This window comes from Gavia stellata, chromosome 18 (assembly GCF_030936135.1).
Source record: "Gavia stellata isolate bGavSte3 chromosome 18, bGavSte3.hap2, whole genome shotgun sequence".
NCBI lineage: Eukaryota > Metazoa > Chordata > Aves > Gaviiformes > Gaviidae > Gavia > Gavia stellata.
In genome coordinates, this window is record NC_082611.1 from 18,693,064 (window position 1) to 18,708,516 (window position 15,453).

A 15,453-nucleotide genomic window follows, 5' to 3' on the forward strand; every position below is an offset into this window, starting at 1 on the left:
AGCAGCTCGCTTATCCTCGTTATCTTTCCCCTACAGGTACTTTTTCTTGTTCTCAACTGACAATTACAGCAGTAAAATAGGGAGGGAGCTATTTGTCTTCCTTCTCTGTTGTGTATCTTTTACCTGTCAAACAGTAACCCTAGAAATAATTAAAACCAAGGAAAGTTGCTTTGTACGTCTTCAACCTGGGCTTCCCCTGATGGTATCATCCTCTGGGGTGCGGCTTTACTTGCTTGAATTAATTTTACTGTGGTATTGAGAACTCCCATGTGGTCCCTGGCAGTCATCCTGCATTTTGAGGAGTTTAGGACTTGCTGAGTAGCTGCTTTTCTTCCCTAAAAGGTAGTGCTGTTAGGTGGGAAATTTCCTGTCCCTGGGGACCTGAAAGTTGATCTTTGCAGCTTTCAACCCACCAAAAGTGGTCTTGGTTTATGTATTTTTTTTTTTTTTTAAAGCTACTTGTCTCCTCTAAAGTTATGAAAACTTGATATTTCTCATAAAGTTGCGTGGATTAGCTTATGTCCTTCCTTCTCCCCTTCTGCTAAGCAAAAATCCACATCTATTTTGATGCCAACGACAATCATTCAAGTGCTTCCCAGAGCCAGGGCACCTACAGTCCGTTTGTGTTTGCTCATGGGGGCCGTGTCAGTCTTGGATGGCCTTCTCCAGGGCAGGGAGAGGGGGCTGGAGGTGTAGGGAAGGCAAATGCTTTTGGTGAGGTTGCTCCACGCTGCAGAAAAGCCAGAGCCTCTGCAAGGAAAGTGATGCAATCTTGGTGTTTCTTCCTGGAGAACGGCTTCTTTTGGGATGAGGCATCCCCTGCCCTGTGCAGTGCAGGGAGCTATCATAACTTTGTCGAAGTGACATCTGCTGTGATGTTAGTGGAGAACAAGTTGCACTTTGGATGCTGATCTGGGTGAGAACTAGCTGACAATGGATTGTGTGTTCCTACAGAATAATTAAATCAGTGATCGGAAAGGGGCGAGATGTTATCCGCCGGGTGGGAGTCATTATGGCAACGGGTCTTTTCAGCCCTTTACCTCCTGTGAGTTATAACCTGAGAGCAAACACTCTTCTTGTTAGCTTTAAAGGTTTTAATTTTTTTAAGAGGGCAAGCTGCCCCGCAGAAAAGGACCTGGGGGTGCTGGTCGACAGCCGGCTGAATATGAGCCAGCAGTGTGCCCAGGTGGCCAAGAAGGCCAACGGCATCCTGGCCTGTGTCAGAAGCAGTGTGGCAGCAGGAGTAGGGAGGTGATCGTGCCCCTGTACTCGGTGCTGGTGAGGCCGCACCTCAAATGCTGTGTTCAGTGTTGGGCCCCTCCCTACAAGAAGGACCTTGAGGTGCTGGAGCGTGTCCAGAGAAGGGCGACGAAGCTGGTGAGGGGTCTGGAGCACAAGTCTGATGAGGAGCGGCTGAGGGAACTGGGGTTGTTCCGTCTGGAGAAGAGGAGGCTGAGGGGAGACCTCATCGCTCTCTACAGCTACCTGAAAGGGGGTTGTGGTGAGGTGGGTGTTGGTCTCTTCTCCCAAGTGACAAGCGACAGGACAAGAGGAAATGGCCTCAAGTTGCGCCAGGGGAGGTTCAGGCTGGATATTAGGACAAATGTCTTTATGGAGAGAGTGGTGAAGCACTGGAACAGGCTGCCCAGGGAGGTGGTGGAGTCACCATCGCTGGAGGTGTTGAAGGAACGTGTGGACGTGGCACTGCGGGACATGTCTTAGTGGGCATGGTGGGGTTGGGTTGATGGTTGGACTTTGTAACCTTACAGGTCTTTTCCAACCTTAGTGATTCTGTGAAATGATTGTCATTTGCACAGAGCTCAGCCACAGTAATTCTTGTTTACTGCCCTCCGTGTCGCAGCATCCTTGGTGTTGGGAATGGCAGGGGAGCAGAGCGGGCCGGAGCAGGGGCTGGCAGCCCACGCTGCTCCGCTCCCCTCCAAGCAGTGGAAGGGACCGTGTGGCTGGAGCCAGCAGCAGCGTGGCTGGGGAAGCCCGGGCAGCGCATGGAAGTACAACTGCAGGAGATGTTGCTTGTGGTGAGGATCCGAGCCAAAGCCTAACTGAGAGCCCCGTCTGCCCTGGCTCCTGGCGGTTGGAGCTGGCGAGGGCACGGGGACGCCCTTTGGTGCACGGCTGGCAGGGCCTGGCTGCTCTCTGACTGCAATAGCGCTGGAGGCACGGCCACAGCCGCCGCTTGTGGGGGCTTGGGTCTCTCCCAAAAGGGGAAATGTGTGTTGGCTGCTTCACCAGCCCCGGGCTGAGCTCGGTGTGGCAGCACGGGCCAGGACTGTGCTCAACTTGGGGTGGAATTTCTCCTCCCTACAGCCTGCATCCTCTCCAGGCTGTTCTCGCCTTTCCCTTCTGACTTGTTTCAAGTCTCTCCCCACTCTAATGTTGCGATGTTAAATGATATTTTTGTGGTCAGCTGTCACAGGTGAGTGATGCTGTGTCCTGCTGAGGCTCTGTAAAATCATGGAATCATAGAATCGTTTAGATTGGAAAAGACCTTTAAGATCATCAAGTCCAGCCTGTTCGCTGGGGGCTGCAGGTAGGAAGGGACGAGTGTCAGCTCCTGCGGCTCCTGGCCCTGGCAGCCCCATGATCCTGCTGCTGCTTTCCTCCATCCCCAAGCCTGTCTGCTCAGCAAATGCTGTTGGAGCCTCCCACTATTTTATGCAGTTGCCTCAAACCCACCCAGTTATCTCTGTCTCAGTGGGTCAGAATGAGAGCATGTGGACCAAATCATTCCCTCCTGCTGAGAGCCAGGGCACTACTTGTTTTTCTGGGGATGCAAAAAGGTATGAAGAAAGGCCATGTAGCTGGAGGATGGGCACAGAGCTGGGGGACAGCAGTGCCATTTCAATGGCACTGAATTGTCCTGGGCAGAGTAACAGGGTGCGCTGGATGCTGTGATTTGGGTGGAACCAGTTACTGTGGTCTCTGCTCCCCCTTGGCTGCTGGGTGGTGTGGGAGAGGCACCTCTGCGGCTGGGGCCATCTGACTCCCTTGCTGCTCCTCTCTCTCCCTGAAGGAAGGGTTGGCAGTGTGTCTAGGTGCTCTGATGCCGTTCAAGCTGCGCTTTGCTCAGCCACGAGTTGTCACTGAAGGCAGGGGACAGGATGCCGCCGGCTGGGATCACCCCATGGGTGACCTCGCTCCAGGATGGTGCCCATAGGAAAGGCAGTGCAAGAGCACAGGCTCCCCCCTCTCTGGGGACTGATGATCCTCTCTGCCAAGACCCCCTGCATGGGCAGGGGGGGTTGTACCACTCATGGTCTTGAGCTTGGGTCCCCTTCGGAGTTATGGCTGATGTTCGGTGGTACCGGACGTGTACAGCCCGATCGGGCTGCAGTGGCGATGCTGAGAGTCACCCGCTGGCGCTCGCAGCCCTGGCCGAGCGGGTCTGGCACAGCTTGCTCTAGGTGGAGTGTTTGCACTAGAGAGCCCAAGCTTTCAAAAGCTTTAATGGGAAGTTACTTCTTGCGATAAATTGATGGCTTCATTTTTTTGACCTTTGAAAGCTTTTCATGCGTTAGCTTCATGTAGGAAATGTAATTTTCCATGCTGAGAAACGGTGAGTTCTAGCTCTGAAGCAGATCGTGATCTTTTTTCGGATGTTTGGCAGAGCTCATCTAGTGTGAAACAAGGCTTGGGTCTTGGGCTGAGATCCTCTGCGTCAGAGGGTCTGTGTCCACATGACAGCGGAGTTGGAAAGGGGAACCAGGATAACTTAGTAGGATTGTTTTCTTTTGATGGCTGTGAAGCTCGTGGACAGACACCAAGGCGCAAGGGCTTCCAGACTTACAGAAGGATTTCGATGACTGAAAAGTAGCTTGAGGGGGAAAATGGAATGCTAAAATGATGGAGGCTGAGAACTGCTTGGTCCTGAGCCCCTTGGTCCCTGGGGCTCCTCTGACGCCATTCCCACTGGCAGTGGTGACTGGCCATTGGGGTCTTGTCCCGCTGTGCCGAACAGCACGCTGGCAGATGCAGCGTTGCTCTGTGTGCATGGATGTAGCTGTCACTGAGCTTTCATCTCTTCCCTTACTGTTTCTTTAGCTTCCCCGGGGTGTGGTGTCTGTGCTGTCCCTGTTCTGGGTTCTTTGGGCTTAGCGCTTGTAAGCCCTCTCCCAAATGAGAGACCTGCCTGTCCTCCTAAGGACTTGTCCCTCTTCCCCCCCCAGCAGCTGCCGTGGGTCACAGAGCACCCGGATGAACACCCCCTGCGTGCCTGCAAGTCACTGTGGTGCCAGTACCCAGCCTGGTTTTGGGGATGTGTGATGTAACGTACGCGGTATAAAACCCAGTTCTCGCTCTTTTTTTATTTACAGGAGGTATTTGGGGACAACATCACCTCAAGACTTGTGTTGTGCAGCAGACTCAGCTGTGGCAGAGGATGACTCTGCCTCTTGGAGCATCCAAAGTGACGCTGGGAGAGCTGCCCACGCACATGAGCCTGCAAGTGGTAAGAGTCAGGCAGGGCAGCTGCCTGTCTTGCATTTAGTGTTTTGTAGAGGGCTAAGAAGGTACGCATATGGGTAAGAGACCCCAGCAGTCCCTCAGATGTTAGTTCTGCTCCTTTCACTTGGAAGTTTCCCTCTGCTGTATATTGATGTGTCATTAAAATGGGAAGAGTGCAGTTGCCCTCTGGCTGTGCTTGAGCTTCTTAAATCGGACCTCTTCTTTTCTCTGCTATTTTGCTGCAAAAGCATCCCTTCTAACAGTGGAGTACAGAGGGGAAACTGGACTAATATCTTCCTTAAATGCATTTTTGGGTCATAAGCTGAGTGTATCAGTATTGCTTATTAACCTTTGTATCAGGCTTGGTTGGAGACTGTAAGGCGCACGCACGCGAAAAAATCCCCATAACCTCACAGCAGATGCAGGCGTGCAGACTGCCCTGCTAGATGCAACCCTGCAGTGCCATGCGCACTTGCAGGTGGCCAGCGATCTCCCTGGAGTGACTGAGCTCCAGACATGCCTGTAGGGACCCACAAACAGAATCATCTCCTCCTGTGCAGGTTTTTCCTCATCTGTGAGGTGGGGAGAACTGTTTTTCCCAGGCCCCCCAAAAGCAAAGCTGTAAGACCTTGTTAATTAGTGATTAGCAAGTGCTGGAAGGCTTTTGGCTCCAGGGCAGAAGGAAAGGGGGGTGGGGGAGTGGGTGTGGGTGTGATGTGGCAGCAATATCTCGAGGTCTTTTTGTCCCTACTGTTGCAAGCGTGGAGGAAAACCTCAGCTTGGCCTTGAAGTGGGAGCTGTGACTGCCGTAGATGGTGGTACGCATCCCCCTGAGCAGATGACTCGGTGATGCCAGCTGGGTTAAATCAGGCACTGACTGCAGGTGATGCTGAGTGAGGAGTGTTTAAACCCTCCCTGTGCCACAGCCTGCTTCCCAATCTGCCTGCTGCTGCCCGCTGGGATCCCAGCCTCTCTCCCTCCTGAGCAGCAGGATCCATGTCCCAGCCCTGAGGGTGTTATTCAGGGGGTCTTCCCTCTGCTTTGTCCCTGAAACCTGACAGACCCTACCTTTTCCTTCTCAGGTGTGAGAAGAGACGCCCTTGCTGGGGCAGCTCGTTCCCCAGGCTCTGAAGCTGGTACGTGCCGAGCGAACACGGGCGTACCCCTGTTTGGGACTCCCAGCTGCGTCTGCGCATTACGCTGAGGTGAGATTACCATGTTAAGTACACTAATCCTCCCAAAGGGGAAACCGTAACCTGGGAAGGTGGTTCTTCATGGAGGTAATTAGGAAGGATCCTTGCCAGTGTGCTGGTCCCTCATGTAGGAAGTTGGGACGACTTGAGGGCAGCTGGTAGCTGATGTCTATTCAGAGGGGAGGTGTGAGAGCTTTAGGGAGCTGCTGGTTGGCTCAACAGGGTGTTTCTTGGGGTTAATAACTATGGTATGAAATGTAACACAGGATAGCAAAATCTCTTAACTGCTGTGAGGCTTCACAGTGAGTCTGGATGTCCAAAGTTGTTGTCTTCATTCAAAAAGAAGAGATGAGATGTGGGTTTGTGATTAAGAAGGAGGAAACCTGCTGCACAGGTCTGGCAGGGATCTGCCTTGGCTGGGGCGTACCCGCTTGTCCTGGCGCCTGCTTTGAAGAGGCACGGGGGAAGGCTGCTCCGCGCACCAGCACCTCGGGCTATTGTTTCTGGCTGGGCCGGGTGGTGTTTCTCCACGATCGCTTACAGCATCAAATGCAGATTGTTCCCAGGGAACAGCGCTCTGAATATGCAGAAGTTGGCTTGGGTTTCCTCCTATGCAAAATGGGTTTATAGGAATGTCCTAGGCTCCTTTATAAAACAGCTTGAAATCTAATGAAAGACATCACTGTGTAAGAGAAAAATATTGTTAGCGAGTTACTCACATTGTTAACGAGGTCAGATCATTGCCTTGTAACAAAATTAGTTTGTTTTGCTCTAATCAGTTTTAGTAGCTAGAGTGCTCAATAATTACTCATGTCCTTATGAAAGAGATGGGACAGCATGAGTATAGCTGCCGGCAGACTTCTCTGACTCTGAAATGAATTGTGCAGATTATTTTGGGAAGGCATCTTTCCAGATGCACGTTGCCCCTGGAATGATGCTGGCAGAACCTAGCTTCAGCCGGGAACCATCATGGTCCGTAGCATGGCTCCTCTGTAAAGAGCTCTCCTTAGGGGTGTTCAGAGAAGCATTAGCAGCAGGAACATCTTTGGACTCTGCTGCTGCTGTCTTCATTTTTATGATCCCATTTGACGTGCAGCATGCTAAGTGTCTCTCCGAACTCTTCCTTTCTTTAGTCTATGTAAATTGTCAAGACTCCAGGGGCTGTCAAATACATCTGCTCTCTAAAATAGAAAATGTCCTCCTAGGTACTTGCACCTCTACTATATTTTGTTTTTTTCTGATGTCAGTGGTGTGTTCTCTGAAAAGGCAACCTGTGGCAACCAGGATGGATGAGCAGGGCTGAGTGCAGCTCGAGAGGACGGGGTGCTGAGAGCCACTGCTCAGCTTGTGCTGCGGTGGTGACTTGGCTCAGGAGAAATGATTGTCGGCGGGCCATGCTTTTCCTTATGGGTGCGATGGAGGTGGCTGCGTAGCGTGCTAGGCAGAAAGAGGGTCATGCGCATGCCATCGCATATTCAGTTGCTGCATGGCAAAAGAGCTGCGATGATGGGCAGCAGCAGGCACCTTCTTGTGTGCCTTGCTCAGGGGAGCGTGCGGTGGGCTGCAAGAACACGGGACCTGCTGTGCCCTCGGTCTGTCTCGGTAGACCCGTACCTGTAAACTGAGTCAGAGTGTAGCTTCTAATCAAAAGTCAGGCTGAACTTGACCATCCCACTTGACCATGCTGGAGGTGAGTGGTTCTTCTCCAGCGCCTGTCTGGCAGCTTCCTGGGAGTGGGACAGAGCGAGAGCAGAGCTGCAGCACCGCGGAGTTGGTGCGGGGAATGGCTCTTGCCAGCGCCGTGGCCTCCATTTCATTGTGCTCTCCCTTCTCCTTGATGGGTCCTCACAGGAGCCTGGCTCGGGCTCTTTGAGCACACGCAGCTCAGCAGCTTGTACTGAAGTTGTCCTTTTCTGGGAGAGACTTTCTGCAAAAGGACAAGTTCCTGCTGGAGCCCCCAGCTTTCCCTCCCCTTAATCCATTTGCTGACTTCAGCTAAAATATTGTTAATTCTTGCTATACTTTCCATTTCCTTCCAAGTATTTCCTTCTGGCTCGGTTCAGATGTATTTTTTTCCCCTGAAATTGAGGGAATTGATGTTGGGTAGTGTCTCTCTCCTGGAGGGGTGCCAGTTGTATCGGAACTGAGGCAGTTTGCAGACTGCGATCTCTGCGCCTTAGGGTTTGCCTGTCTAACTGGCCATAAACAGTGAAGTATCATTTGTCCAGAGTACAGAGGGGGATTGCTGGGTCTACTGCTCCATCAGTGCTCCCCCGCCACCTGCGTGGGGTGTTGGAGGTGATGATCTCATGGACTTTTCCCTAAATAAGAACCAGTGGGAGGAAAGACTTGAATACAAGCTTGTGTAGCTGATGCCATGCCTGTAGGTTGCAAATTGAGCTTCGGAGATTTGACTGCTGCATGGACCTGCTCCTCTGCTGCAGCTTGTCTGTGTTGTGAAAGCTCCTGACAAACAGATTGAGGCTGTGATTGCTGAGCCGCCACCTGTGGTAGCCCTCCTGCTCCTTCCCATACCTTCACTCTAATTCTTTTCCTGTGGTGAATCAATTCAAGAAGCTGAGCAGACAAAAAAGCTGCATACTGGTGTTGTAAAGTGGCATTTTTGGTGGTGTAGTCCCTGGGCTCAGAAGGACTGGTGTGGGTGCAGGGAAGGAGCAGTTGCAAGCCTTGATGTTTCTCCTTGATGAACTTTGTGAGATTACTGTTGGCCCATTTCTCCAGCTTGTCAAGATTCCTCTGAATGGCAGCACAACCCTCTGGGACAGACTCAATGTCTTGATAGTCCTCCTGGGTCACCTGCCCTTGCTCCCACCCTTTGCGTACTTCCATTTAACATCTGAGTTCAGTCAGGAGCTCCTTGCTCATCCATGCAGACCCCCTGCCGCCACCACCACTGCTTGGTTTCCAGGAACTGGAGATGGATCGTTCTTGAGCTTGGAGGACATGATCCATGACAATCAACCAGGTATCCTGGACTGCTGTTCTCCCCAGGACTGTGTCCCATAGGATTCCTCCAAGCAGGTCCCTGAACAGATCTCTCTTTGCTCTTCTGGAGCCCAGGGCCGTGGTCTGCACACTAGTTGTCCTGTTCACCGCTCTTGGGATCCTGAACTCCACCATCTCACAGCTGCTGCAGCTGAGGCTGCTCATGACCTTCACATCCCTGACCAGTTCTTCCTCGTTTGTAAGTACTAGGCCCAGCAGAGCGTCTTCTCTCCTTGGCCTCTTGCTCTGCTGTGTCAGGAAGCTGTCATCAGTGCTCTCCAGAAACCGCCTGGCTTGCTTGAGCCCTGCTCTGGTGTTCCTCCAGCAGATATTGGGGTTGCTTAAGTCCCCTGTGAGGACCATGATCTGCAAACGTGAGGCTTCTTCCAGTTGTCTGAAGGTCTTGTCCGCTTTGTCCTGATCAGGTGGTCTGTTGTAGACACTCACCGCAATGTTGTCCGTGTTGATCTGTCCTCCAGCCCTGAGGTTTAAGCTCTCGACTGACTCATTGACTGTCCTAAGACACAGCCCCATGCACTCCCACTCCCATCCTCCTTGCTGTCCCACAGAGCCTGTGTCCATCCATCGCAGCACTTGGTTATCTCAGCTGTCCCACCATGTCCTGTGGTCCTGGTGAGGCCGTAGCCTCAGCCGTGCCCTGGACCTGCCTCCAGGCAGTGGGGGAAAGCCACGTCCCCCTGCAGCAACCTGGACCGTGGGGGCTCGAGCCGTGCTCCGGCTGCACCACGGGCTTCTGCTTTAATCGGTTTTGAATTTCCCACATTTTAATTCCATTGAATGCCCTTAATTCCTGTGTCACGGAACAAGGAGAGCTCTGTACAGAAAAGCTCTGTTAGCAACGTGTATTTTGGCAATTCTAAAAATACACCTCACTCGCTGAGGCTTGTGCGGGGTAACCATAGCAACGTGGCTCCAGGAGCAGGGTTAAAAACAATCGCACCGATTAAGGGGAAAATAGACCTGTTAAAGCTTAAAACCTAAAAATTAAAAAACCCCAACAAACACTGTGCATGATGCTGTGGTCTGCAGGCCATCTTGTATTGGGTTGATTGAAACTCTCCCCCTTCCACTCTTAAGGCGCATCCCAAGCCCACGCTGATAACCTCGCTGTTCCTGCGGAGCATCCGGCTCTTGGCGCGCTCAGCCCTGCCTGTCGGTCCGCGCGATGCAGCCGCCCCGTGCGTACGGCTCCCAAACCAACGGCAGCAAAGCAAGATGAAATAACGGGTGGCTGTGGGAACGCGTCTTCTTGAGGGTGAAACGCGTCGGCTCAAAGAGCAGCCTGGCTGAAACCTGGGGAGAGTTTTGAGGATAAAAGTGGGGTCTGAAGAACAATTTTGGCCTGCGGCGTTGGCCTGTGCGAGGGGGCAGACGTATGTTAAAATGCGTGCGCTGAGCCAAAGCCCCTCAAAAATCGGAGGTGATGCTTTCATTGATGGATTAGCTCTGGGCTGGGAAAGCAGGTCTGGTAAAACCTACCAGATGAGCCTGAAAGCAAAGGGCAAATTTTATTCAAAATATATTTGCTTTAATTGTCTTTGAGCCCTGGCCAGGGTGAGAGGAAGCCTTAGGAACGTGCTACCGGCCTGCTTGCTGGGGAGCGTCTCTCTGCCTAGAAACTTCTACTGGAGCAGGCTGGGCAATCCGGTCCTTCAAAAAGCTTGAAATAAAATTATTTCAAGCACCTTTTTGCTGTGCTTCACAGAAAAATATAATGGAAGGATCCAGAGTATCTCTTTCCAAAATATTCCAGGGTTTTTGCAGGTGTCGCAGGTGTTCTCCCTCCCCGGCTGGCCGTGCTTTGCCACCCCATCATGCTGGTGCCATCCCACGTTTGTTGGGTGCTGTGGAGAAGGGGGCTTGGGTGCAAATGTGCCTCTGCCTGATGCTCTGGGAAGTTTCTGATCCTGGAGCAGAGAGTGGTGACAATGATGCTGCCTGTCCCTGGGCTTGAGCCTGGGCTGGTGATGGTTCCTGCCCTGCCTGTTCTCACCAGGACTGCTCAGCTCTGGTCTTGATCAGTCCCACCAACCCTGAAGAGCCCCTGGAAGCTTCTTGTTGTGTGTGGAAGCACTGGAGAGGAGGACCCCAGGGAGGGCTACCGCTCGCTTACTGGTTTTGCTCGTCCTGAAGCATGCAGGCATCGCTGTGGAGCCAATATTGGCGGAGGAGAGGTTGAGGTTAAAACCGCGCTGGGCTTGGAGCGATGGATGCGAACCGGAGGTCTGCGGGAAGGAAGGAAGCGGAGGCTGCGCAGCTGTGCTCGGAGGATGCTGTGCCTGCTGAAAAGCAGCAGCGGGGTCTCCTGAGACAATTTAGGTGAAGGAAGCCGCGATGAAGTCACCAGTTTATTTGGCTTGGTGGTGGCGGGAGGTGTCTTTAGCGGTGCTGGCGGGGATGGGAGGAGAAGTTCAGATTAAAGGTAGTGAGAAGGCAAACCGGCACTTCTGTGTGTGCAGGGCATCGTCCCCAGGCTGGCAGCCTGCTGCACGGCGGCCGAGGTGTCCTGCACAGTGTTCAGTGGTGGTCAGTGTTTAACACAGCTGTGACCAGAGAAGGACCTCCGTGTCTCCGAGAGCTGGCTCTTCCCCTCTGCTGGGAGTGAGCGAAACCTCGACTGTACTCTGAGAACGCAGGCTGAGCTAGCGATTTGGGCATGGTTTGAGGCAGGTGCAGTGGGGCTGGCACTAATCCCTGGGGAAGGCAGGCGTGGGTGCCCCTGCAGCTCCAGGGACGCTTGCTTTGCTGGACTGGGGGGCTTCAGGGGGTGGCATTGGTCCAGGGCGGTGCAAGTGCAGCCCCCTGCAACAAAACCTTCCACTTGCAGAGGAGCCCTGGACAGGATGGGGATTTAAGTCTTTAAACTAGTTTAGGCAAATCTAAAAAAATTCAGGATGGATGTCTTTAACTCGCTTTGAATTATGGTTTGCATCAATTTGGGTTAACTGAGCCGGAGGCTGCCCTGTAGTGTGGGGTTTTTTTTTTGCATAGGTTAAACCAAAAGTGTGTATGAAACTGTTCTGGAAACTGGGCCAGGCTGGGGAAGAGGCAGAGCTGATGGCAGGACGCGGGGGAAGGCTCGAGCATGCCCGGTGGCAAAGCTGGCGGCGCACGAAGGTGCCGGGAGCCTTCCCAAGCTCTGGCTCGGGTCCTTGGCTCCCAGCCCGGGCTGGTTTGGTGGGTGAGGACTTGGTGGTGAAGCTGGTGTGGCAGAGATTTAACAGGGACCAGGCAGCTGTGTGCTCTGGTAGCATTGAGCTGCTGAAAGGGTGAATGGCTGGTCTGGAAGGACATGCGCGTAAATAGCCAAGGAGTCATGCTGTGACCGGACCTGGCCACCCTCAGAGCCGCGGGAGCTCCAGCAGATGCAGGTTTGGCTCGAAGCCTCATCGGGTGGGAGGGAGGAGGGCAGCGAGATTTCACCCCGCTCCGCAGGCTGCTTGGGAAGGGCTGTCCCAAGGCTGGTCCTTTCCACGTTGCCTCCTCTCTAGCTGTCACATCTTACACATGTGGCGCAACTCCAGCGCGGTTCAGCACTGGTTTTCCTGCGTTACTTTGCAGGCAAACCGGGGTGCAACATGCGTCTGGTCCCATCAGCTCTCTGTGACCCTTTCTCCGAGGGCCCTGGCGTTTGTTTGCCGTCCGTGTGCCTCTCCGTTCCTCTTAGCAGGAATGCTGCGGAAGTGAAATCGTCCGCTTTCTTCTTTCTATTGTCACCGCTTCCTCGGCGGCCGTGGTCCCCTGTGAAACGCCTCTGCGCTTCCAGCTGAGACTGCGAGAGGGGCTGCAAGAGGGGCAGCAGGGTGATGATGCCTGTGTAGGGAGAGGAGAAAAGGCAGCATAAAGAGCTACTGTTCCCTCCCTGTGAGGTATAATGTCAAGAGGATTTCTTATAAAGTGTGCTTGCCCTATACCAGCAAAATTAAAATTAGTGGTAATTAAGTGGAGGTTAACCTCCACGGTGCATGCTGCAAATTAATGGAATGTGTGATTAACTTATCTTGCAGCACTAGAGGTTCTTGAAAATTACTTGGAAAGAGATGTAGCCCTGTATGTGGTTTGAATTTTTAATTTATGTTAATAGTTCAGGTTTGAATTAATTAATTTTAAATGATGGACCTTTGATCTTTTTTTTTAAGCACTCCTGCTTCTGCAGCTTAAGTATATCTTTTCAACTCTTCTCCCTTTGTAGTGAAATGAATTGGACAAAAACACGTAATATGATAAAGATGTGCTAAATACACCCTGAACCACAACCATGGTAAAGCTTGTCTTGTCTCCGTGGTGTGGGTGTGTGCTGTGGGGCCATCTCTGCCGCTGCTGGTGCCCCCTCCAAGGGGAGGGCTGCAGCAGGACCCGGGGGTTTAGGGGAAGATGGTACCTTAGATCATCTTGGCGTGAGTTTTGGGGGTTAAACCCCATCTTGTGGCTTTTTGCTTTCTTTTGGAAGTGGTAGTTTGGGTTTACAATCGTGTGTTTTGAACATAGCTTCATCTTTTCTGGACAGTGATCTTGTGCTGTGTAACTTTCCCTGTTTCAGTACCCAGGTGAGCACGAGCAGGTCACGCTCCTGTTTGGTTTACCAAGCCAGAGAGGACTGAAACTCCTTGGGGAAAATCCAGTGTGACCTTTGCACAGAAGTTTGCATTTCCACTCGCAGAAAACTCCTGCCGCTTGTGTGCCAAAGTCAGGGGAGTGAGGGTCTGGTTTAGGACTGATTTGAGGTGCAGCGTGCTAAGTCACTCTTCTGCTGGGGATAGCGTTGGACTAGCCATTTGAGCCACTCCAGCAACGTTTTAAAATTAAAATAGCAGACATTATCTCAGAAGTTTCCCAGTCCCTGCCAGAGCATTGACCTTGCGAAGCTGGCTTCAGCTGAAGCCAAGTCTTCTGAGAATGGCTGTTTTCTCCCCCCTCCCAGCTTCCTTTTTTCCTGCGTGCTCCCAAGCCGTGGGGACCCACGGGTGCCTCTGGATCCAGATCCAAGCCTGCCCTCCTGGGTCTGTGTCGATGGCCCTGCTCCCAGCAGCGTCCTGCTCTGCTGCTGGTGGGAAGCATTGGACGCGCTGTTCCCAGCTCCTTATCTCACAGTGCAGGGACTGGCTGGGGCTTCACCGTGGTCGCCACCCAGCAGACCGGCACTTCTGGAGGAGCAGGAGTGAGGTCTGGCTTTTCTGTTCCCTGCTCGAGCCCTTCTGTGTGCCTGCTTTGGTTTGCAGCTCCTCAGGGCTGGTCCTTGAATGCCGGCTCTGGCATCTCCAGCTCAGGGAGGAAATCGCTTGTCCCAAAACTCGGCATATCAGAGTCCCCTCCTCAAACTTTTGATGCAGAAGATGAGTCCTGTGCTGTTTTGCTTGCCGCTGCTGTTTGCTTTGGCTTGAGGTTGCTCTGCTTTCTGCATGTATCTGGCAGTTGGGTTGCCCAGGGTGGTGGGTTTCTGTCTGGGAAGAACAAGTTTATTGGCGGTGAAGAACAGGCCGTAAGGATGACCTCGGTATTTTCTTGAACCAAGCGAGTGGGATTTGGAGGAGGAAGCAAAAGGGTGGGTAGCAGTTCCTAGCAGTGGTCTTGCTCTTTGTTTTTGTGGTCAGCCAATGTCTCTGGATTGGCAGTCATGGCTGCTGCCCGTGTGGCAGGGGAGATCTTGCAGGAGGGGGGAAGAGATGCTGAAAGGGGCTACCGCGACAGTCTCTTCTTCAGCAGAGTGCCCTGGGTGGACCGGGCGCGTTATCCAATGCTGGTGTGATGCTGTTGGGCAGTTTCGGAGGCACCAGCATGTCCAGGAGAACAGAGAGGTGGTTTGAAAGTCTGTAACGGTGATGCTTTGGAGCGATGGCCTTCTCCCAGTGAGGGCAACCCCGTGGGGTGGTGGCATGTGGTTCCCCGCCATGGCTCAGCCGACGCTGGCCTCGCCTGCTTGTTTTGGGGCAGAGGCGGGCGGCTGTCTGTGCGGGAGGGTGAGGTGGCTGGAGAAGGGACTCGGCTGTGCTGAGCCCTCTCCAGCAAGCCGGAGGGGCTTTCCTTCAGCCTTGTAGGGTGGGGGAAGCTACCTGACCTTTAGTGCAGCTTTGTTTCTGCATTACTTTCCCTTTTTAACATGACTGAAAACAGGCTGTAGGGGAGAGGGAGCCAGAGCTCTGTAACTGAGCTACTAGGAGCAGTCAGGAGCATTTCTTGGAGAGACAGAGTAGAAAAAGAGCATGTAGAGGGAGTAGATTTTGTTGCTGGTGATGGATTGCCTGCCTGTGTGGAGATAGAGACCCGGCTCTGGCGTGCTGCTGTACAAATGTAACATGAGGGTCACAACCCGTTGTGTCACCATTCACCGCAAAGAGCTTGGGAATGCCCTGTGGTCTTGGCATTTGGGGGGGCTTTGGAGGAGGCTCCGGCGGTGCTTGCTGCAAACCTCACCTCCCGAAAGTGCTAGCACTCACCTCCGGCAATTGCCTTGCCCGTGGTGGCTCAGTCCTCTGGGGTGGCTTCTGCTGGGCTGCGGGGACAGTGGCCATTGCCGTGGACAAACTGGTGCATGTGATCTGAACGTCCATCCCTGGGGCTGGCAAGGGGACGGTGACCAAATGGGCATGGGAGCCTGCCCTGGCACCGGCAGTTTAGGTCCCTGGGTGCCTGCTGATGCTGCATTGTTTTGATGTGGCAACAGTGCTTTGGCAATGTTTTAGCTGAAGTCTTATGAAATCTTTGTATCTTAAGTGTACATGACCTATTCATCTATCTTTAGGCATTGGACAAATACGGAGGCATATTGGAT

General features: G+C 52.9%; 1 protein-coding gene across 1 annotated transcript in view; it reads right to left on the bottom strand.

Moving 5' to 3' along the window:
* Positions 1-5,290, bottom strand: part of TEDC2 (tubulin epsilon and delta complex 2) — a 29,865-nt gene extending 24,575 nt beyond the window's left edge. Inside the window, exon 1 of the mRNA XM_059826618.1 lies at positions 5,216-5,290. Coding sequence (XP_059682601.1) covers positions 5,216-5,290 — 75 coding nt within the window. The remainder of the gene's footprint in view (positions 1-5,215) is intronic.
* Positions 5,291-15,453: the final 10,163 nt, after the last annotated feature.